Source organism: Amblyomma maculatum, chromosome 7 (assembly GCF_055883805.1).
Source record: "Amblyomma maculatum isolate TAMU_Amacu chromosome 7, ASM5588380v1, whole genome shotgun sequence".
NCBI lineage: Eukaryota > Metazoa > Arthropoda > Arachnida > Ixodida > Ixodidae > Amblyomma > Amblyomma maculatum.
This window is the reverse complement of record NC_139350.1, coordinates 72,245,104-72,268,105: the sequence shown is the minus strand read 5'-3', so window position 1 is coordinate 72,268,105 and position 23,002 is coordinate 72,245,104. Positions and strand designations below refer to the sequence as shown.

The 23,002-nt window shown below is 47.7% G+C and overlaps 3 protein-coding genes across 3 annotated transcripts in view; 2 read left to right on the top strand and 1 right to left on the bottom strand.

The window, feature by feature from the left end:
* Nucleotides 1-21,902, bottom strand: part of LOC146183614 (cytochrome P450 4V2-like) — a 67,743-nt gene extending 45,841 nt beyond the window's left edge. The window contains exons 1-5 of the mRNA XM_084608386.1: nt 21,665-21,902; nt 20,370-20,482; nt 19,364-19,452; nt 17,767-17,957; nt 12,558-12,633 (exon numbers count right to left, since the gene is read on the bottom strand). Coding sequence (XP_084464512.1) covers nt 12,558-12,633; nt 17,767-17,957; nt 19,364-19,452; nt 20,370-20,482; nt 21,665-21,899 — 704 coding nt within the window. The 5' untranslated portion in view covers nt 21,900-21,902. The remainder of the gene's footprint in view (nt 1-12,557; nt 12,634-17,766; nt 17,958-19,363; nt 19,453-20,369; nt 20,483-21,664) is intronic.
* LOC146183616 (uncharacterized) lies at nt 4,773-7,056 on the top strand. Its single transcript, XM_084609166.1, has one exon. It carries the CDS (start codon nt 4,886-4,888, stop codon nt 6,707-6,709), a length of 1,824 nt encoding a protein of 607 aa, XP_084465292.1. The 5' UTR covers nt 4,773-4,885; the 3' UTR covers nt 6,710-7,056.
* Nucleotides 7,745-10,338, top strand: LOC146183615 (uncharacterized). Its single transcript, XM_084609165.1, has one exon. It carries the CDS (start codon nt 7,772-7,774, stop codon nt 10,265-10,267), a length of 2,496 nt encoding a protein of 831 aa, XP_084465291.1. The 5' UTR covers nt 7,745-7,771; the 3' UTR covers nt 10,268-10,338.
* Nucleotides 21,903-23,002: the final 1,100 nt, after the last annotated feature.

Sequence of the window (23,002 nt, the reverse complement as noted above, 5' to 3'; positions counted from 1 at the left end):
CAAGTAATTATGCTTGGCGAAAAAGGATGAGACATTTTTGCGACGTGCAGCTGAAAATTGCAATTATCGAACATAGTTTCAGTTGTTAATAAGCAGATATTTTCCATCCCAAAAACATTAATATGGCCACGATGGATTGCTCTTTTTTGGGAACGAGTATAAACGTCTTCGGCAATGCAATATTGTTGCATTACTTCTACCGTTAAGTCGTTCAAATTATCGCAATAATTCACAAAAATAATTCCGTGTCACTTGGAATTTTCGAACACAAAAATTAAACGTGCAGCTTCTGGTGAGTATAGTAAAGCGCGGTCGTGCAGCAGAAATGCATGCCGCTAGCTGAACATTTCGCGCTGTTATCTCATATGATTTGAACGGCTCTTTTTATAAGATGGGTATTACGCACTTTGGGCCTCTTTCCATGCCCCGAAACGCTAAACTAGAAAGAAGAATAGAATGAAATGAATGGCATTCAGAATTATGTGCAGATATGAAAACAACAATAAAAAAGGGCATTGATTCTCATCTTCCTCTACATACCTCATTTTTGGGAACATTGAAGAAAGCAAAACAATTGGCTGGGGCTTAGCTATGGTTAAGCTTAGATATCTCTAAGCGAAAAGCTTCGGTGATGCTGCTGGCACTGGCGGCTAGAAGCCGCTTTTGAGCATCTTGTCGTCGTCGTTTAGCGAGAAGCTCCTCTCGTTGCTCGGGTTTTTCACTAGCACCTTTGGCTCTGACCTTTTCATTCTTCCTTCGCAACTGCTCAACAATTCTTGAACTTTCACCATCTTGGCTACTCTCAGATGACATGACCGAACGTCGCTGTTCAGCTTCCTTTTCAAGCCGCTTAGCGAGATGTGGCTCTCGTACTTCTAGCGTTTCAGACTCGGCTTTGCTGCGTCGTTTAGCGAGACGTTCTTGTCATTGTTCGGGTGTCTCGACGCTCGTTCAGCCATAGAGAAAGAGATTGGTAAAGAGCGGACACTCGGCGAAAACTGGCCCCAGGAAATGACGCGCGACGTGTTGCGATGCCGCCGATTGATGGATGGCGGCACCAGCGCGGACATGCGCGGACGCGCGCGCGACGGCACTCACTGCAGCGGTAGCCCGCCGGAGCAAACGACAAAAAGCTGTCGAAGGGAGCGATCAGTTGTCTGCTCGTGCCTCGCCGCGCTTGTGCGGCACAGACCGCATATTTTATCTCTCGTGGGCTGCTGCGCGGAACGACTGCGGTTTGGAACGACGTCAAGGTGAGCAACGTTTTTTGTTGAATTACGCTGCATTTGAAACAGTTTACCATGACCACGCCGGCCGGTGTCAATTAATTTTCGCAGCTCGTGAACAGGTGCGCCGGCTCTTCAGGCATAGAGAAGTTAAGGCGCAGTTCGTGACGCTCCGGCAGATTCCAACCGCGGCGAGGTTTAATATGTTGTGTTCCTGTGAAACTGGGTAGCATTTCGAACAGTTTATCTCAGCACGCTTGACAAAGTGGCATGCGAAGCACCAAGGCACGCCGTTGCGCCAACATGGCGTAGCCGGCCGGTGCGGCCAGGCCTGACGCGGTTTGCCGAACGACTAGCTTTCCTAAGTGTCGCGTTTAACAGGGCGACGGTAAGGTGAGAAATGTTGCATTCTTGACTTTCTTGTGAAACTGTGCAGAATTTCAAGCAGTTTAGCTCAGTACGGCGGCAACTGCGCTTCACAAAGTCGCGCATGAAGGGCAAGCTAACAGGCATGACAAGGCGTGCTGGCCGCCGCGGTGACGTGACATGGCGTGAGGCGGTTTTGCGAACGGCTAGTTTTGCGAACGGCTAGTTTTGCTTGGTGTCGCGTTTAACAGGGCAACCGCAAGGTAAGAAATGTTTCATTCTTGTCAAACTGCGAGGCATTTCGGGCAGTTTAGCTCAGCACGGCGGTCTGCGCTTCGCAAAGTCGCGTATGAAGGGCAAGCCAACACGGTGCGCTCGCCGGCCGCGGTTTTGCAAACTGCTAGTTTTGCGTGGTGCCGCGTTGCATTTAACGGGATAACGTTAAAGTGAGATGTTTTATTATGCTGCAAACTTCATTGCTTCAGCTGTTCAGTGCTTTTGAGGAATATTGTTAGTTTAGTGGCTGTTATTTCACTCACTGTAGAAATGCATTTTCAGATAGGTTCGATTAGCCTTCATGTCCTGACCTCTACGTTGCAAAAGTAGCTTTTGTATCAATTTTACGAATGACAGCTTTTCTGCTCTGAACCATAACTGCTGCTCACCAAGTCTTCAGTACGCACCCACATGCACAGATGTGTGCGCAGTACAGGGGCGTTACATTTCATTGCAACCTTCTGCATCATATGTTCATTCCCTTTCCAACAGCACCGCATGGACCCACGGACTGCAGCCGAAGCACGGCAGATGCGACGAGTGAACGGTGTGGCCTTCTCCCAAGCGTCAGTACTCCTCTCTGCCCTGAACAATACAAGTTACCCTTACTAAGGTAGCCGCTACTGGGACTGTGTAGTTTATGTATAATGCCTGTTTTGCTACATATCATTTGCCATAATTCGGAAATCAATGTTATGCTATTTTTTGTCTGTTTCTCGCCTTGTGCATTTTTTTTGTACTGTGCACATCGTCTAATGTGTGCCAAGTTTTTTCAATGCATCCGTCTACATCTGTTGCGTCTCTTATGTGTTTTATATACAGCAAAATAAATGTTCATTTCACACAGCATTTGGAGTCTTTTCTGCAATACTGTTTTGCAAAGGCTGTGGCGCAGCTGCGTTGATGGCCAGTTTAGAGAACTGGGAATCTATTTTTCATGTTGGTATGCATGCTGAAAATAAACACTAGCAGACCATGCAAAACCCAAATAATGCGCCTAAAGGGCAGGGAAAGGCGCAGAGCATGCTAGCATTCAAATCGCGCGCCTTTCAGTAAGACCGGAAGTAGTTGCCGCCGGCCGCTTGGTGCGCTACAGTCAAATGGACCGCTGGGCCCTATGGGAGTGTCCGCTCTTTACCAATCTCTTTTTCTATGGTCAGCTTTCAGCCTTTCATTCCATGTTGAATGCGCACACCTATTCTCTGGCGAGCGGTTATATAGCCGGCCTCCGCGATAAACACGCGCTTGCGGCGAACGTCAAACGATTACGTATAGTGCGCGGCAACGGCCACCTTAGCCGTGCGTGACGTGACTCGTGCTCCGACATACGCCGGCTCGCGCGAAGCGCGGTGTTGCTTAGCGTAGTGAAGCTTTTCGCTTCAAAACAAAAAAAAAAGAAAAAAAAAAAAAAGAGTAAACAACAAGTAAGTAAAGACAAAGGAACAGGGAAAGATCGAAAACAAAAGAGAGAATTATAGAAATAAAGAATCCACGAAAAGTAGGAAAAATTACACAAATCACACAGAGAATAAACAACAAAAAAGAAAAACCTGGTAAGATAGCGTTCCCTGCATATGTTCGTCGTTTAACAAATCTCTTCCCAAAAGCGGGGTCCTTGGTTGCGGTGATCGTCGATTTTCATTTCATATATTTTTCCCAGGTTTGAACCCGAACTGTCGCGAATTAAGACCCTGTTTAAAACAAATGGGCGCTATGTTGCGATGAGGATACGAAGACTCATTTTCTTTGAAGAGGTTTCACTTCTGTACCGCACAGTACTAAAAACAGCTCAAGTCCTTTAATTTGAATGACTTGGTAGAGGTTAACCATCAGAGGAAAAAGCGCGTAGGAAAGGGACAGATTCAGAGACAGTGCAGTGTTTGTTTTGACTCTTGCCCTGTTTATGCGCACTGGTTTTATTCCGGCTGTAAACTTTGCATGGAGCCTGTGACTTCATCAGGCCCTACGCTTTTTTTTCGAAGTTTTCTCATTCTTTTGAAAGAAAAAATGTTTTGAGAATATGGTATATACGAAACTCTACGGAAAACACAAGACACAGTAAATGTTGGCAGCGCTATTCTAATATCGTAACAATGGACACACGGCGTTAAACAAGCCAGTACAGCTCTATCTGACTGCTGGTCAGTGCAGCGATTGCAGAACGGCATCCTTCGGCACTAATTATTAGCAGTTACCTATAGGCTGAAACAGATATCGTTCAGGAAATGGAATAAGCCGACTGTGTCCCCGCCTCAGCAAGGGCATGTGTGCGCATAACAGCACAGTTATATTGCACAATGAAAGGCAGCTGACCACTTCATGCCGAAGGAAACTGTATAGGGCCCAAAATGTAATTCACTTCCCTTCTTTCATTTCTGCCAGCACGTTTTGTCCATTTTGTTTTCGCCAGTGAGGTAGCATAACCTTAGGCGACTACAACAAAAAATAACGCTGATGTAAATCTTTTCGCATATAGATTGAAATCAGAGGGGACAAAATAATTTTAGTTAGTTATTAATCGTAATATACAATTCTGAAAAAAAATAGTCATAGTTCCAATTTTGCCGCAAAAATTCGAAGTACGCAAAAAATAACCCTTTTTCTGAAAACGTTTTATAAGCAGTGGTGCCCGTTTATTTCGCTATGACTTTCTGGGGGCGTTCGTTAAATTTCTGTGATATAACAAATACACCATAAACAATAGCAGTAAGCTGTCTACCGATATTGAAATGACGCCAAGTTTCTCACTTGCAAGGAAAAGTCAGTAGTAGGACTTCACCACCGCTCCCCGTCTAATGGGAGTCTCCTCTCAGCCGGCGCACGGATCGGACGTGCTCCACGACCGTTCCAAGGCATCGCTGTTTCCCATCGGCCGCGCCGCCCCCTAAACGGGCCTCCCGAGACGCCACGCGTCTGCAGGGGAGCCCCACCAGCTTTGAAGCCTTCGCCTCGCCACCGCGGTGCCAAGTCTAACAGAGACGAGGCCCGTGTCGGCCCCGGTCGAGGATCCCTCGGCCATGGCTGCTCCAAACCAAGTGACCGGATACGACCCGGAGACCCTACGGATCGTAAACATGGATACGATCCAAACCGAGGATATGGCTCAAACCGAGGCACCTCCACCTACTGAGGAAGAATACCTTCAAGATATGGTCCGCGTCTGGCGCGGACGGAAGAACACGGCGGCGACAACGAGGAATGCCGGTAATTGTGCGGCCGAGCAACAGGCGGCGGCTCACTCCGAGCATGCGCAGGGCGGAAATGCACTGCACACAACCTCGAAGCGCGCCAAGCAACTCCGGTGGCGGCCGCAGAACACCCCACGCATCGAAAAGGACGACATGATCGTCGTGCTAAAACCGCGAGAGACTCTCGACATCAAGGAAACTTTCCGTCCTGGACAGGCCGGCGCTGCAATACAAAGCATCCTCGGGGATGATGCAAATGCGGGACTTGCGGTGTGGCCCGTCTGGGAACAAAACGTGCTGGTCTGTGCATTGAAATCAGTGGACGCAGCGGAGAAACTACTCCGGGATATTATGCTGCCGGTCGGGGGTCGTCAGCTTCCATTCCGGGGACACCCCAAACTCTCCGGTGAGTTTTGTCAGGGAGTTATGAACGTCTCCCCAGACGAAACAAACGAAACTATCAAGAGAAAACTCAGTGCCGAAGAAAATGTAATATCTGTGCGCAAGCTAGGGGGATCGCCGGTCGCTGTGATAACGTTCGCTGGGACCAAGGTGCCACGGACGGTGCTCTACAGCTACGAGCGGCTTCCTGTTCGTCTCTACAAGAAAACTGTACCTGTGTGCCACCGCTGTGGCACAGTGGGTCATCGGGCCGACACCTGCCCGCGACCGCAGCCAGGGCGCTGTGGACGCTGCGGAATACAAGTTCCTGCTGCCACACCTGACGGCCCAGCAGAACATCAGTGCACTCCGAGCTGCCTCATCTGCGGAGGAGACCACCCAACTGGAGCCCCCGGCTGTGCCGGGCGGTTCCGAAAGGCCATCAAACCAGGCGGCCAGCCCGGATCCAAGACTAAGCAGTTTCCTGTTTCCAAGGCTGGCCAGAAGAAATCGCCATCTGAGAAGCAGAAATCCAAGAAATCTCAAACTGGACCACCTAACACTCCAAAGTCCGGGACCATGGCGAGGATCCCGGTCCTCAAGCCCGAGGACTTCCCGCCCTTGGCAACCGCTCAAACACAGGTGAGCAGTTGGAGCAGAGCAGTCTCGGGGCCCCCTCATCTTCGCTCCCCTATTGAAACCGCCCTACAGCAGCAGGTAGACGAACTAAGGCGCCAGAACCAAATTCTAGCGCGCAAAATTCAAGAACTAGAGGCCAAGCAGGTAGGGCCATCCGAGCCCATTGAAACCGAGCCAGAAGACGAGGATGACAGATCATCCGTAACATCCTGCCTAACTAGCGTCTCGCGGCAGTCTGAGGACACAGTAATTGTATCAGTTCCCACTGCCGGCCACGAGGGCCTCGAGGCCCTGCAACGCCAGACTGAGCAACTAGAGGAGCGAGTGGCAGCCCTCCCGAATCAAATCATGTCGGCAGCCCGCGAGTCCTTCGAGGACATGTTCAAGGCGGCCCTAACGCAAGCACTCCCCGAAATTGTGGCCCATGTCACTGACTCGGTCCTTAAGGCCGTGCAGCCCTGGGTCAGCACCCAAATTAAGAACACTTGCTGTGACTCCCCGCTCCTCAAGCGCAAGATAGCCTCCCGTCAGTCAGCGGAGGAAAACTGTTCAGGACCGGCTCCCTGTGGGTCGGCGCAGTCCCCGACTGGGGCTGCGCCGCCTACCGGCCTGAGCCAGGCCCCTGTCCCTTAAAATAAATACAACAACATGGCTAGCCGACCTAACAGGACAGCAAAAAATTTTGAAAAATTGGAGATCATCCAGTGGAACTGCAGGGGTTTCAGGGCATGGAAAAAGCGGTCACACCTCCAGCTCTACTTGCAGTCCCTGGGTGACATGCCGGCACTCGTTGCCCTGCAGGAGCCCGGCATGGACGCTAAATTCTCAGGCTACAGCACTTTCCAGGGGGGCCAGTCGACGTGCATCCTCGTGAACAAGGCTTATACCGCAGTTCAGGTCGACTTAGACTTGAGTACCGAGCACGAATACACAATGGTCCGGGTGCTGCCTCTCAGACGCCATGACCCGTCAATACATATCCTCAATATATACTGCCCCCCGCGTAAGCCACGCGTAACTTTCAGTGAAATTTTCGTTCGCGCGATCAAGCTTACAGACAAAGAACCCCTAGTGATCGTTGGAGACTTCAATGCTCCAAGCCTTCACTGGGGCTATCACTTTGAAAAAACCAGAGGACGTAAGCTGGCAGAGCTCATCTCTACTCTTCGCCTCACGTTGCTCACGGACCCGGCGTACCCCACCCGAGTGGGGAACTCAGTAACCCGTGACACGTGTCCTGACCTCTCTCTTGTTAAAAATACTAGAGACGCTGTATGGGAGAACTTGGGCGATTCTCTATGCAGCGATCATTGCCTTCTCCGTGTTACACTCCTAGCAAAGGCAGCGCGCAAAAAATGGGGTCAAGCTAAGCTGACCGATTGGCACAAATTTCGAAAGCAAACAATCCCTCCGGTACTCTTTTCCGGCGGCTACGCGGAGTGGGCTAAACACATAGACGACATTCGAAAACAACACGTCACTACACTACAAACTACCGAAGAGATACCCGCAGTGGACACACACCTCCTGCACTTGTGGGAGGCGCGCCGGAGCTTAACTAAACGGTGGAAAAAGCAGAAGACTAATCGCAAACTACGCTCCCGCATAGCTCAACTCACAGAGCAGGCTGCGTCGTATGCTGCCCAGCTCTCAGATTCAAATTGGATAGCACGCTGCGACGTTGCAGCTAATCAGATGAGCTCGAAGGGGACATGGCGTCTCCTTCGCAATCTCATCGACCCCTTTCAAACGAGAGGGGAAACGCAAAAGCAGCTTCGGCGGGCTCTGCACGGGTACCAAGGTACGACGGCGCAACTCGCGGGCACCCTGTGCGACAGATATCTCTGTCGTACGGAGGACCCGACTGGGCCCGAGTACACGTACTGTGGCAAGCCTAATCAAACACTCGATTCTCCTTTTGAGTTGCACGACCTTAAGGCGGCCTTAGCTAAAATGCGCCGAGGTACGGCTCCGGGACGGGACCGCATAACAGTGAACATGTTAGCGAACCTCCCCGACTCAGCGTACCTCCATTTGTTAGAATACATGAACCAAATCTGGGAAGGGCGTCCACTCCCTCCCGAATGGAAAACGTCACTTGTGACGTTCATCCCCAAAGCAGGTAAGGCCGTGAATACGGACAACCTGAGGCCTATATCACTGACCTCGTGTGTGGGCAAACTTATGGAGACGCTGGCACGGGATCGCCTCTCTCCATACCTGGAGGCCAAGGGCTTCTTTGCAGCAACCATGTTCGGGTTTCGCCCGCATATGTCCGCGCAGGACATCCTCCTCCAGCTACACAGAGACGTAATACAACCCACAGCTATGCAACGTAATGACAAAGCCATCCTCGCCCTTGATCTGAAGGGGGCTTTTGACAATGTTAAACACAGTAGCATCCTGGCCAACTTGAGCTCAACCAATTGCGGAGCTAGGGCCTACGCGTATGTAAGAGATTTCCTCTCTAAACGCCAGGCCTTTCTTCAGATTGAGGACGAGGAGTATGGCCCTTACGTCATGGGAACACGGGGAACCCCTCAGGGAGCGGTACTATCACCACTTCTGTTCAACATAGCTATGATGCGCCTCCCAAGCCAACTGGCACGGGTGGAAGGAATTCAACATGCATTATATGCAGATGACATTACTATCTGGACCACCGACGGGAGCCTTGGGGAAATGGAGGAGCGCCTTCAGCGGGCCGCTTCCATAGTCGATGCGTATGCTATCGATTGTGGGCTCCAATGTGCTCCAGCCAAATCAGAACTTCTGCATGTTAGAACGAACCCAAAGGATAACACAGCAATACACATCTCTTTGTCGGGAGGTCCTATCAGAGAGGTAGAGGAGCTCCGGATTCTGGGCCTGTTCATTCACCACAGACTCAGACCGGACTCCACTATTGCAAAACTCAAGAAGGTAGGCGAACAGGTAGGGCGCATGATTCACCGCGTCTCCAACAAGCGGGGCGGTCTGCGGGGCAGGGACGCGCTGCGGCTCGTCCATGCTTTCGTGACTAGCCGGATCCTCTACGCCGTGCCATACCTTCGCACTACTAAGCAACACGATGAGCGAATAGACGCCATCATCCGCAAGGCAACTAAGCGAGCCCTGGATCTCCCGGTGGCTACCTCTAATACAAAACTCAAGGCTTTGGGGGTGCTCAACTCCTACCAGGAGCTGCGGGAGGCCCACCTCGTAAACCAGTATACGCGGCTCATGCAGACGGCACCCGGGCGTCGCCTGCTTAGCCGCTTACGTATCCAACATGACTGCACTCCAGAGGAGTCGAGTCGTATCCCAGATCTGTGGCGCGATATCCTCTGGGTATCTCCGCTACCCCGTAACATGGACACCGACACGCACGAAAGCAGACGACAAGCGCGGGCTCGGGCGCTTGAGGGGCGGTACGGCTCCCGACCCGGTGTATATTATGTAGACATTGCAGGGCCGTCGCCAACGGGATTTTACACGGCCGCTGTTGTTCACCAGGAAATGCACGTTGATGGACTCTCCTTCCGAGCACAAAATTCAGCGCGAGCCGAGGAAGTAGCGATAGCGCTTGCTGCCGCGGACCCGAATTCAAGGATGATCATAACTGACTCCCGAAAAGCGTGTGTTCATTACTTAGAAGGGGAGATCTCCCCTTTAGCGAGTCGAATTCTAAGGCGGACTGCCACAGCTCCAACGTCAAAGAAAATAATTTGGGCTCCTGGCCACCAGGGCTTACGAGGTAACGAAACCGCTGACGCGGCTGCCCGAGCGCTTACTCACCGGGCTCCTCATCAAAGCTCTTCTGACTCGGAGACAAACCAGCCGCTTCTGCGGTTCAAAGAAATCATAACGTATTATAGCGACAACCACCGCCTTTTCCCGGCTCCTGCAAAGGGGCTGAGTAAGGCGGAGGAGCGAACTTTAAGGCGCCTGCAAACAGGTACTCTACTCTGTCCTGCAATCTTAAAACATTATGATCCTAACACGGATGGGCGATGCCCGCACTGTGGAGAGACTTGTGATGTCTTCCACATGGTGTGGGCATGTACTCGAAATCCTCACCTCCCCCCTTCCCCTACCCCTTCCCGAGAGGCATGGGAGACTGCCCTCCTCAACTGCTCCACACTGGAGTCTCAACGGGCTCTGGTGAAACGGGCGCGAGACGGGGCCTCGTCATGCGGTGTCCCGGACTAGGGACGCCGACCATGTAGCGGGGCCACTCTGTGGCTCCCAAACTCCAATTAACCAATAAACGTTTCCACCACCACCACCGTCTAATGTGCGCCGCAGCGAGACGGCAACACCATCGCCAAGGTCGGTTTGTGAAATGACGTCGGTTGCAGCATATAAGGCGGAATATTGTATAGGAAATAAAATTTTCAACCCCACTGCATAGAAGCTATCCTGGTGCCTATTTCACCCTTGTTTGAACTGTGCATGAAAGAACTGCAACAGGCTGCTTTGTCTGACACATATACTATCACATATCATGCAGGGATTGTTTGAACCGGTTTTTTTCGGTTTGAACCGAAAAACACCTGTTAACGTACGCCGAAAGCATTTTAAAATGTTTGGTTTAAACCGAAAAAGGTCAGTATCTTTTTACACCGCGAATTCTGGATGACGGGAGAAAATTACAACAGTGTTCTGTTCAATCCAGGGCTATGATGGGAGACAAGGGGATCGTTGGTTTAAGTACAGCGGTTGAGGGTTTTGAGGCATTGTTCATGACCTCACGAAAGGAGAAATAATGGCAGCCGTGCTTCCTGACCCTCATAAACATGTCAAGCGTCCGAGGAGGGGCGCCTGTGGAAAGGCAGGCACTTCGAGGGGCGAATGACAGACCAGAGCATTTGCAGCGCAACTGCTTCCAGGAAATCGGGAAGACCAAAGCCCGCCAGTTTCTTGCCATGTGACACTTATCAAATACAAGCCGAGAGAAGCGCATTTGTGCTTTAAGTGATTTGCTTTATGCAAAAAAATTGATCGTAATAAATAGTATTTCAGTTACTCCTTCGTCTACAGTGCGAATTTATGTTTTAGCAAGCGTTTTGTCATAACGCTAATTTTCATCTTGCGATAGCATTTTCTTCCGGAAGCTTAGCTGTATATATGACCGAATGTACATTAAATAAAAGTGAATAAAACAACATGCAAGAAAAAAAAAGACAAAAGGAATTCTATGTCATTTTTAACTGTACACAGATGCATGTTATCTCACCGAAAGTAACCGATATTTCTTCAGCAAAAAATACTATTCACTGAAAAAAACAAAAAAAAAAAAACACGGAAGTCGTGCTTGCGAATAAGCACCGAAAAAAGTCAGCCGAATTCTCAGAAAATAAAGACCGAAAACTCCAACCCCTGCATATATGCTACAAGGGATATCTACCGATACACTTATAGCATATACGAGATACCCACATATTTCCAGCTACAGAAGAAGGGCTAGCATTCACACGTGTGTCGCAAACATATTTCCGCTCTGAGGCAACCCCAGAATCGGACGCAGAGATGAAGCAATGCTCCTTAATGTTATAGTCTCTCAACAAGCAGAAAGGGCTTTAAACCACTACAAGATGGAGACAAAGGCAGGCTAACAAAGCAGTTCTTTAACGGAGTACTTATTATGCCTTCTTCAAGAGTGTCGTCCTTAGGCCTGACCGTCTGCCTTCTTATACATAAGGCACGTGCAGTTCTGAAGGACGTGTCTACGTTTTTTTTTTTTCTATACATGCATAAGTGGCGGGAGGTCGCCTGGGTCGAAAACGCACAATCAAAAGCGCGGGCCTTCATTTAAACGCACGCGATATCGCCATTGGTAGGCGAAATTTATTAGCTCCGTCTCTCAGCTTGACAGATACATCATCATCATCATCATCATCAGCCTGACTATACCCACTGCAGGGCGCAGGCCTCTCCCATATTTCTCCAATTAGCCCGGTTCTGTGCTAGCTGCTTCCACTTGACCCCTGCGAACTTCTTAACCTCATCCGCCCACCTAATTTTCTGCCGCCCCCTGCTACGCTTTCCTTCCCTTGGAATAAAGTTTGTTACCCTAAGCGACCATCGGTTATCCTCTCTTCGCACTACATGTCCTGCCAATGTCTATTTCTTCTTCTTAATTTCCACTAGAATGTCGGTAACCTGAGTTATTTCTCTGACCCACTCTGCACGCTTCCTATCTCTTAATGTTACCCCTACCAGTTTTCGTTCCATAGCCCTCTGCGTTGTCCTCAACTTGAGTAGAACTCTCTTGGTTAGCCTCCACGTTTCAGCCCCATTCGTGAGTAAGGGTAAGATGCAACTGTTGTATATTTTCCTCTTGAGACTGCGTAAAAATCATAAAGCGTGAGACCCGAAGCTGGCGGTACAAAAACAAAAGCGGGCAGAGAGCAAGCTAGACAGGGACTTTGTGACGCCAAATCCTGCATGCTATACTGCTGCGCAGAAAGGGAGTTTAAAAGCGTTGCGCAAGACTCACAGTTCCAGATCTTTCTCGTACGCAGACACAGCACTGGTCCTTTCTGGAGAGTGGACATTGAGCCCCATTGCAGTCTCTGTAGGAAGACACAGAAGAAGGCTCATTAAGTTTGCACAATAAAATGTGGCATTCCCTTTCATTTTTCTTCGGCAACACTCCTATTTTTTCTGGCGCATTAAGCACTGAAGGCAGGATGCTGACAGCCAAAGAAGCAAGTGAAAGTTCTGAGTAGCAGCCTGAAGCTCCATACATCACGTAAAGATTTGAAGATTCCTCCCTTTTTTCTATTTCACAAAGCGAGGCATATTAAGAATACCCTCGCGCAGTGGTTTGTGTTGGTTTGGTTTGTGGTGTTCAACGTACCAAAGCAACTCAGGCTATGAGAGACGCCGTAGTGGAGGACTCCGGAAATTTTGACCACCTCGAGTTCTTTACCGTGCACAGACATCGCACAGCACACGGGCGCTTTGCTTTTCGCCTCCATCGAAAAACGGCCGCCGAGGCCGGGATTCGATCCCGCGTCCTTGGAACAGTAATCGAGCGCCGTAACCACTGCGCCATCCCGGCGAGGTCCTCGCGCAGTGGTGGTCCTTGTTTAATACCAGAGAGCTAAAGATGGGCACTTACGTTCCCCGCTTCTTTGAATGAGCGATTCCATATTTTTTTCCCCTTGCGTCGACACTAGGAGTGCACAAGCCCCATGTGCGCTCATTTTTTGGGAGACAAACTTGTGGCGTTAGTACCCGCATGCGTGCACGTGTGCGAGTGAGGGCGAGCTGTTTGCATGTGTTGAAGAATTGGTGCGAGCAGTCTCCTCAGAAATGAATCCGGATTCGGTGATTTGTGGGAATGTAGAAAACTTGACAAGCTGAATAAATGGTGACAAGTTACAAATAGCTTGTCATGACAGCACGTATAAACACACAAAAATGCTGCGAGTTATCAGGAGTAAGCAACAATAAATATTAAGGGCGAAAGTTAGGCTCATAAGTTGGTAGAAGAATCTTGTACGAATACTGCAGGATTGATGCTTGCTAGATAATTTGTAATTTTCTAGTGAGACCAGGAAAGAACAATCTCTATTTTCGTGTTGCCGATATTCTTTCGCTGATACAAAGCAACATCTCGAGGGCATATGAAGAGCGAACTATGCAATTTCTTACAGACTTCCTCCATGCGAGGAGTGTTGAAGCATCTTAGTTAGGAGTAGAGATGAGCTCCAGTTTTTTTTTCGCTTACATTTTCTGTGCTGATGCTAACAATAGAATCGTAGCGTACTTATTCGAATATAAGTTTTTCAGTCATTTAAGCAAACTGCTAAGCTAACAAACGAAAATAAAGTGATGCGCTATGGGTTGAAAGGAAAGAAGGTGAATCTACAAAGCGAACACTACTTTACGATCATCTGATGAATATTCGCATTTAACTCAAGTGATCTTTCGTTCGCCAGCATCGTGGACATTACCGAGTTGCCCCATCTTACAGGCGCTCGTTCGTGCCATATGATGGCACTTCATGGTCTTCTACAGCACGCTCACGGCCCTTGCTAAGTTGAAAGCGCTTTTTTTTTGTCGCCATCTTTTGTCTTCAAAAATGTACTATCGCTTTGGACCAGCCGTTCCCTCGCCGCGTTAAAAGATAAACCTTCTGCGTCAAGACCAGTGCGCTAGGCACTGCCTTGTGGAGCGAAGCCCGCTACAACTCCGCCACTACGTATACTGCCACAGCTGTACTGATAAACGATGTGGCGATGGCAGAACAGCTTCTTAGCATGTAACCCAGTCTTCGAAATTTAAATCTGGATTTCGTATTGCTAACACGATGAGCTTCAATTCAAATAAGTTCGGCAATTTGTTGCTAGAGTTAAGCGAAGATGCAGCAATTATTCTCGCTATATATGCAAAAAATGCCACCAAATTAGGTACAGATACCAGATTGCATTCGCTCCTCTCAATGTTATTCTAGTTTAAACGAAAATGTGCTGTTATTCGGCAATTGCATTTAACACCCTCTTATAGCCATCAATGGAGAGTAAATTATTAGAACATGGTGCACAAGCGTTTCATAGCAGTGAATTCTAAAAGGCTTGTTCTGTGCATTAAATGGGTACTGACACCAAATCGCAAACCGATGGAAAGCTTGTCATGTGCTTCATTTGTGTGTGAAGAACAAGTTGACGACAGCTGTTGGCGGATAACAACAACATGTTTCCAGTAGTTCGTGTTGGTGCGGCGGGACAGGATAGCTGACACAAAATAAACATTATGTTTGCGGACGCAGCTGGCCAGCTGTTTCCGCAGTGTGATTTCGCCATCACTGTAAAAAGAGCAGACGACGCGCCTACTCATTGTCGTCAGAAGTTGTTGGTTCACATGATATTTCAATATAATGTCTTCTGTTCGTTTTTTACGGCAAGTAAAAATATGGCAACTACGAACCTAAACCGAAACTGCTTAATACCAATAATACGATAATAAATTATGAAATGCTATGTCGTGCTTCTAGCGCCGAGCCATGCTTACAGAATCGCTACGCACTATTTCCAAAAATGTACAAGAGAAAAATTCGTGTCCCCCCTCCCCCCACCCCCCTTTAAAGCTATTTGCTCATTTAAGATGCCCAGAACCAATCGAAATAAAAGTTAGGTTCCAGCATGCATATTTAGATGAAACGTTTCCTACAAAATACCTTCAAAACTGGTGCACGCGTGCCATGTCTGCATAAAGTAACCGAGCAGCCCCGCCGGCTCGCGGAGCAGGCGCGGGCCGAGGGACGGCGATACCATTGCCATCGCTGGCCGCTTCTCACCGGCGGCGAGTGTAAGACGTAAGCATGCTTTCTTGCTGTCCTTCTCTGGATGATAAAAATTAAGATAGTATACGAAGGACGCTCCGCATGCATAACTCGCTTAATTCTCTTTGTTGGCTGGTGCTGTGTTCGACAGAATGCATTCATGCACAATGCTTCGGCAGTTGCAGCGATTGGGCACATACTTGCTTTTCTGGTTGTTTGGAGTGTCGGGAAAGTAAGGTGGGGAATGGATTTTCGAAAACTCTATGCGCTTTTTCCTGCGGTTCCTACTCGTTTGTTGTGGTCACGACGGTCTTTTGCTGTGACGCTAGGTAAAGCAAGAGGAGAGAAAAATAAGCAAAGCTTTTCACCTCTTTCAAGTGCCCCTCTTGCTACATACTGTATTTCGCGCCATGTGGTAACATACAAAAAGACAACTGCGCCGGTAATTACATCCATGCGTTAACTTGCGGCCAATTTTTGGTTTGGTTTGTAAGGTTTAACGTCCTATAGCAACTCTATGAGAGACGCCGTATTGGAGGACTCCGGAAATTTTGACCGCCTGGGGTTATTTAACGTGCAATGACATCGCACAGCATACGGGCACCTTGCTTGTTGCCCCCACCGAAAAACGCCAGCTGCAGCCGGGATTTGATCCCGCATTCATGGGCACAGGGTCGAGCGCCCAAACCATTGCGCCGCACCGGCGGGGCCCAATTTTTCGTTTGATGATGAGCGAACTGCATGAAAAAATGTCATTCTTACACCTCGAACATACGGCCCTCATTTTCTCTATTAGTGCAGCCGTTTTTGTTTTTCCTTTTATTTTTTACGGCAGCACAATGGGACCAACCAAAGTGCAGTATGTTCTGGAAATGAACAGAAAACCGGACACGGGGCATTAGACTGCGAACTAGTTTTGTGTTACTCGCCATTACCGAGATACTTGGTTGGTAATTTAGTGCCCGCTGGCAGAGTGGTGCCGTAGGTAACTGAATAAATAAGATGTCGAAATGGAACCTTCAAGTGCAACGAAACATCACATTCGCAAAGCTAGAACTCCCAGCCCCTGCTGAAGTCCCTGGTCACAACAGGGTGAGGATTTAGCGGGAGGTCAAATGCAAGTAGAGCAATTTCTTTGTATGCACTCTTCGTAGTAGCGAGGCTCTCGTGGGAGATCATATGCTAGGGAGAATTCACAGCACTCATTCGTTACTGCAAAATATTTTTAACGCTGTTGCAATCTGTGCTCAAATTTACGGCATTCAGTTTGGCGTTAGAATCGCGAAAGCCGTTGCGCCGCAAATGCGACGCTGGCGGATTTGCCTCATTACAAAGACATGAATAGCCGCACTTAAAAATACGTAAGGCACTCATTTTTGTTTCTCTTTAGCTCAACGAAACGCCACAATCAATGACTATAAGAATCCCGGGAAAAATCGCACTGAGTTTTAGATATCCGTACCCTATCTCACTGTGCAAACATTCCAAACAGGAAAGAAGCATTTATTTTCAAAATCGTTGCATCTACAAGAGCTCCGTATTAGGATTCGGCGCGCAAGGTGTTCTAACGAAGAGCGCAGCTTCACGGTGCCAGCCAAAAATGAGCGCTGAGTGAGGTTTGCTGCGCGCAGCACCCTCCATGCACAGCGCTCAAAAGGCCCGAAATCGGACGCCACAATTGTTCCCCGCTTACATTTTATCATCCCAAGAAAGATAACGAGGGAGCACGCTTACGTCAGCCAGCTGACACACGCAGCCGGGGGGCAGCGGCCACGGCGAGCGCCACGCCACTGATCGGCTACGCGGCTGCTGGGCCAGCCGGCTGGGCTGCTCGATTACTTTTGGCAAAGATGGCACTAGATAAATCGACGGCTTTATTGCACTCCCAAGCATGATTCATGCTAAAAACGAACAAACAGATAAAGTGAATTAATCTATACCGTGATTTGTTACATAATCCCGATTATATGAGTGAGAACTGTCACGGAAAATGCGAAAGCTGCGAAATCCAACCTCTAAATGTTTTCCCTTGTTTGCCTCGTTTATCAACTCATGTGCTGTTTATCGTCATGCGCTGTGCTGGGCTGTCACGTGCTCGTCTAGCGCCTAATTGGCCAGAGGAATGTAGCATCGCAAGAAATTTAAGTTCTTACTTTTCTCTCCTCTTGATGATGAAAGAGATTGTAATGCCCAGTGATCGAAAACCTGTGAAATTGATGTGCCCGAGGACAAGCGGAAGGGTGATTCACTCAAAAAACATCACCTACCACAAATCAAAATCCGCTATTTAAGAAAAAAAAAAGACTTTACGACACTTTTTTTAATACACATTTTTTATGAGTCAAGTAATGATTTGTTGGCTAGGTTTTATCCAGATGGGATCTTTTTTTTTCCGCGTTCCTACATAAAGTCTCACCGCATATTGTGGCCAGTGCGCACTTCGAAAGCGCAGGGAACAGGTTGACGTGTTCGTTGTTCGCAAGTCTGCCCAGTTCTTCAACAAGCCGATCGCCCTGCTCGTTGATGATGGGCAGGAAGTTTTCGAGCACCCGGAAGTGGAAAGCGGGCGTGAGCAGCTTGCGGTGTGATCGCCAGCGCTCTCCAGAGCTGCGCAGTAACACCGCGTAAAATCATTCGCGCTCTTAAGGTACAAAAAAAAAATTGTGGGTCTCCTGCTTTCGACGCGTGCTGAAAGCAGTGCACAGGGCACTTGCACTGCGAACACAAGAAAATAAAAATGATAATCAGTCCGCTAAGGCTAAGTGAAAACTTCTAACCATGTGCTACAATTTTTCGCAGTTTGCAGTGAATAGATGCCGAAGACAACAAGATCAAGTTTTTTTCTCTGTAAAAGTTGACTTTACAGCTGTTTTTAGTTATGTTTATATGTCTGAGACAGCAAAAGATGCCTTTATTGCTGACAAATCCTATTAGAAATTGCCCCACTCTGTTAAAACTTATGACGCCGGCAGTGAAAAAAAAAACTCGCGATCATATAGTTTCGAAGTCAACTACACAGTGTTTCAACCTCCGTGATCCGCCTGCAGTAGATTACATCGGTGCCCCGCCGTTTACCTGTGATATTGGCTAGATATTTATTCCTCAGCCTATCTAACTAACGACAGCTCCGTTTTTTAGTGAAAGTAGTGCCTCCATTGTTAAACTATGGCAATCAATTTTAAGGGGTCAACTGAAATCCCTCCTCAGAATTTCATTAAAATGAACCACGGATCACCTTAGTTTCTTGCTATACGTGAGCATAGATGACCGAAAGGTTACGACTAGTTTGAGGGTGGTGTTTGTTTTTAATTTCGGCCTGGAACAGTACACAGGAGCGCAACTTGATGGGTATTCCACCCGCCTCTATGACGTACAACAAAACGAATACTACTGCTTAAGTTTTACATTCGATGTGTAGTTTACACCTAGCTTAAGGAGCTCGCTACTTCGTTGCGCTATTTACTAACACAGTATGCGACTCACATGGCTCAAGTTATCCCACCATTCGTAGTACTTATCATTCATAGTGTATACTAAGCCTTGATTTGAACTTTGTAGGGTGTTTTTGCTTGAAATGCATCATTTTGCAGTGTGCCTGCATTTTGTATGTATGGAAACTTTCAGTTGTAGAACCCCCAGAGAAAAATTGGCCTCTGCACGCCATTTGTATCGTAGTTTTTGGCATATATAGATATAACAGTAGCCCATAGTTTAGCCAGTGTAAACGATGGAAAGGTAATTGATTTTACTGCCAAGATTAGCAAACGAAAATCGCATACATTTTGAACTATCGTGTAAAATGCACTAAGCACTCCAGGTTGTAATTTTTGGCAGCGCAAGCTTTTAAAAATGTTTCATTTACAGAGGAAAAATGTTTTTCAGCCGTGGTTAAGAAGCTGGCGATACTGATCCATAATGTTGAACCTCAACATCGGTTGCCGGGGAAGTTATTTTTGTAGCTTTTACGTCGATAACTTCTGAAAAATGTGTTAAATAAGGAGTGTGTCACTCACCTAGTAAGAAGACCTCCCGATCCCAGCCATGGGTGCAAGTTATTGTAGATAACGGACTTCTTCAAGTTCGATGCGCTAGAGAGCAGTGGCTGCGGTTGAAGTCTACATTATTGTAAGCGGCATACTTTTCAACAAGTCAGTTTAAAACACTATTTCCATGTGACTCATAAAATTACTCACATAGCTGCGAAGTAATATAGTTAGAGGATGAATTATAAGTCCTGTTTACATAAAAAGGACGCAATTGCAACAATACCGACATCAGCTACAGGTCTCAAGCACTGCCATTGGAGGCATAGCCTGTTATAATATCGACATTTATGTGACGTTAAACAAGAGATATACCTAATAGTGTCAAGTTATTTCTAATGCTGCATTGCGCTGGATTTTATGGCACGTAAGCAGCTAAGGCTACCATTCGCCTAAAACGAGGCTGAAGTGATATACAACAAATAGTGCCAAGGCATTATCGGCGCGTTTGTCGGCGTGATTGGTAGGTTTCGGCGAATAAATTATAAGCAGAACAAAGTGTGGAGGGTCTTAACTCAATCTCATCAGATGTAGTTTCAGAGACGTTTTGTTGGTTTGTACAGAAATAATTCCAGGGTGCTGTGCCCAAAACGTTCCAGTCCACAATCATTTCGCAGCAGTAAAAATTTTATACTTTATTTTTATAGCTATTACGCATTGCATTTTCATCGAGAAACTACCCGGCTATTTTCTGTAGTCTTTGAAATTAGTGTCAGTTCCACGCATTTTTCAGCATTTCATCATCTTTCGGCGCCAACTGTCTCCATTTAAATAGTATTGGCTCCTAGCACTTTTTTAACGTCGCCAGGACGTTTGGACTAAGTATAAGAATAAAAAAAAAGAACAATAGGCATTCAACAAATTTGCGATTTCAATTTTGTAAGCAGTAATAATGACAACTGCACATTAATAAACATATTTTGTTTTTGTTTACTGTTAATTCATATACGCTATTCCTTTACAGGTATGGGCTTACCTCTGCTGTTTCAGCCCTGCAGAGGAAGACGACAGGTTCGAGGCCTGCGTATATCTTGAAGATGCCCGTCGACCGATGGATTTCGCTCAGTCCTCGGATCCATTGGAAGAACTCTGTGGCAGTAACAGACGAGACACCTGGCGGCTTGGTTGTAATCGAGAAACACCGATCAAAATCTTACCGGAACGCTGCCCTTTGATAATATGCTCGTGCTCATGACAGGGTTACAGAGCCCCCTGAGAAGTGATAATCCAAAGACCACGCAGAAATAAAGAGCGACCTGTTTTACTGCGTTAAGCACCTTTTCCACGAATTTTTAGCGATAGATTAGCAATATCTGCAGACAGATTATAAATCGATGCAATATCAACCATGACATTTTTTTACGAAACTGCTTTTGTAGACACTCTTCCTGCAACAAATGAATTGAATATGGTGTAGGTAGTACTTGATCTTTGAAAGGCTTAGCTTTCCGTAAAAGCCATATCGTAAGGATAGGAAGCGAATACGCGCAACAGTTTGTGCATGTTTGTGGTATTTTGTGCAGCGTCCTGTGGCGTTTTGATGAGAGTTTTAATAGTACGAAACGCGACCACCGATGGGCACTGTCTATGCCTTATTCTGGGCTGCTACTTAGCTTTTATATCGAATAGAGGTATATTGCATGGACTGACGTACTGTTTACACGAAATAAACTAGGAATAAGTTCAAGCTTGGGCCTTATTTTCTTATATTTTTGGTTTGGTTTGGAGGGTGGAGCTTAACGTCTCAAAGCGACTCAGGCTATGAGGAAGGCGGTAATGTATGGTTATGAAATTTTCGACCACCTCCGGCTCTCTATCACACACTCGCATTGCACAGTGCACGTGTATCTCTCTTTTCGCCTCCATCGAAAAGGAGCTACCATGACCAGGATTTAACTATCCTCCTTAGAATCAGCAGTGAAGCGCCTCGGCCAATCGGCCAACTCGACAGGAGCATTTTTATTTTCTTTTCTCTAGCTTCCGTTTAATCGCGACCCATAACGGCTAGTGCTTAGTGTTAAGAGTTATACATAGGCCCAGAAATATGCACTGAGCACGAATTCGAATACTCAAACGTGACCCTGTCCCATCATTACACACGGTTTAACGAGGTAATACGTCATCTATGTATTTTTTCGTAGAAGGATGGATACCGGCCGGCAGCAATGCAACTCGATCCATAGCAGAGAATCTATTTTGAACAGGTGAAGGTTATGGCATAGGTAATGAAAAGAAGCATGCCGTCGGTGCAAAAGTGCAACGCTGACTCACCAACTGTGCTACCTACTCGGCGTGGATTTGTGGACACGGAGTGGAAGAAGTAGCGAGGTGTGAAGAGCAGCGGCCACCGCCCTCCCGGTCCGGGAATGTTTCGGAGCGCCAGGTAGAGTCGCTGCTGAGACCACCACCATAGGATCAACTTGCAAGCGCCGAACGCGGCTAACGCGGCACCAAATACTCTGCACGAGCTCCATAGCCAAAGCCAGTGGGCTGGGACAGATGCCATCGAGCTCAGCCTATGATTCTAGAAGGTCGGCAGTCCAGGCTTCTTCGTCACAGTTTCGTTGATCAGAAAGAGGACAGGAAAAGCGAGGGTTATAGACGGCTGCTGTCATTGCAGACGCTGTGCAAGGAAGGTCCAGCTTAGAAATCAGTTTCGAACTATCTCAGAAATATGCATGCCTCCCCCTCCCTTTCTCTAGCTTGCGTCTCGGCGACGAAAGGTCATATGCCAAACAGAATTCTTCTTACTGGCTCTCTTTGTTTGACGTTCTTTGCGCCCGGCATGGCCATAACTTGTTCTGCGCCGGAAAATATCGGATCATGAAGCAAGGCGTCCCAAGGGTAAACACAATACTAGTGCGAAGAGTAGACGTCGGGGCGTGGGCTTTCCTTACGCTTCTGCAGCTTGCTTCGTCTTTGGCGGCATTAGCTTGCTTTTTGTCCGATTCACAGAACGCTCTAACTTTACGAAAATGGAATTCTCTCTCTAATGGTCGGGCTGCGGCCTAGGTTTCGAAAGCATGCTGAAGTGACTGAACAGAAAAGTTAGAGGTGGAAGCTCCTTTCTTTTTCTCTGATGAATTCGCTGTTGCTGGTCACAGCAGCGTGGCACGATTTATCTTTTCCCCGTCGTCGCGTGGCGTGTCAAAAGATGAAGGTACGTGAGCGACCACATCGCTGTCGGAGGAAACGGGCGCAGACACTGTGTACAGAAGCTCCTACAAGTGCTCACACGCGCGCCTCGCAAACACGGCCGGCGGTGTTTGTCCTTCAGTGAGTGGGGAATGGGAATGTTTGCACACACAGACAGAGGATATTTTCCGTCGACCAGACTGTTTCCGTATTTCCGTAGGACGAAAACTCAAGCGCACGTACGCAGCTCTGTGCTCAGCGAGGAGCAAATCATATTTTATCCGAAGAGAGCTCATCACTAAAAACTTTTTTGCCATGCTTAGTCGTAGAAGACATCCACACGATACGCTACTACAAAGGACACCTACAATCATGGCGATATAGCATAGTGGTTTGATTTGGTTTATGGGGTTTAACGTCCCAATGCGACTCAGGCTATGAAAGACGCCACAGTGGAGGGCTCCAGAAATTTCG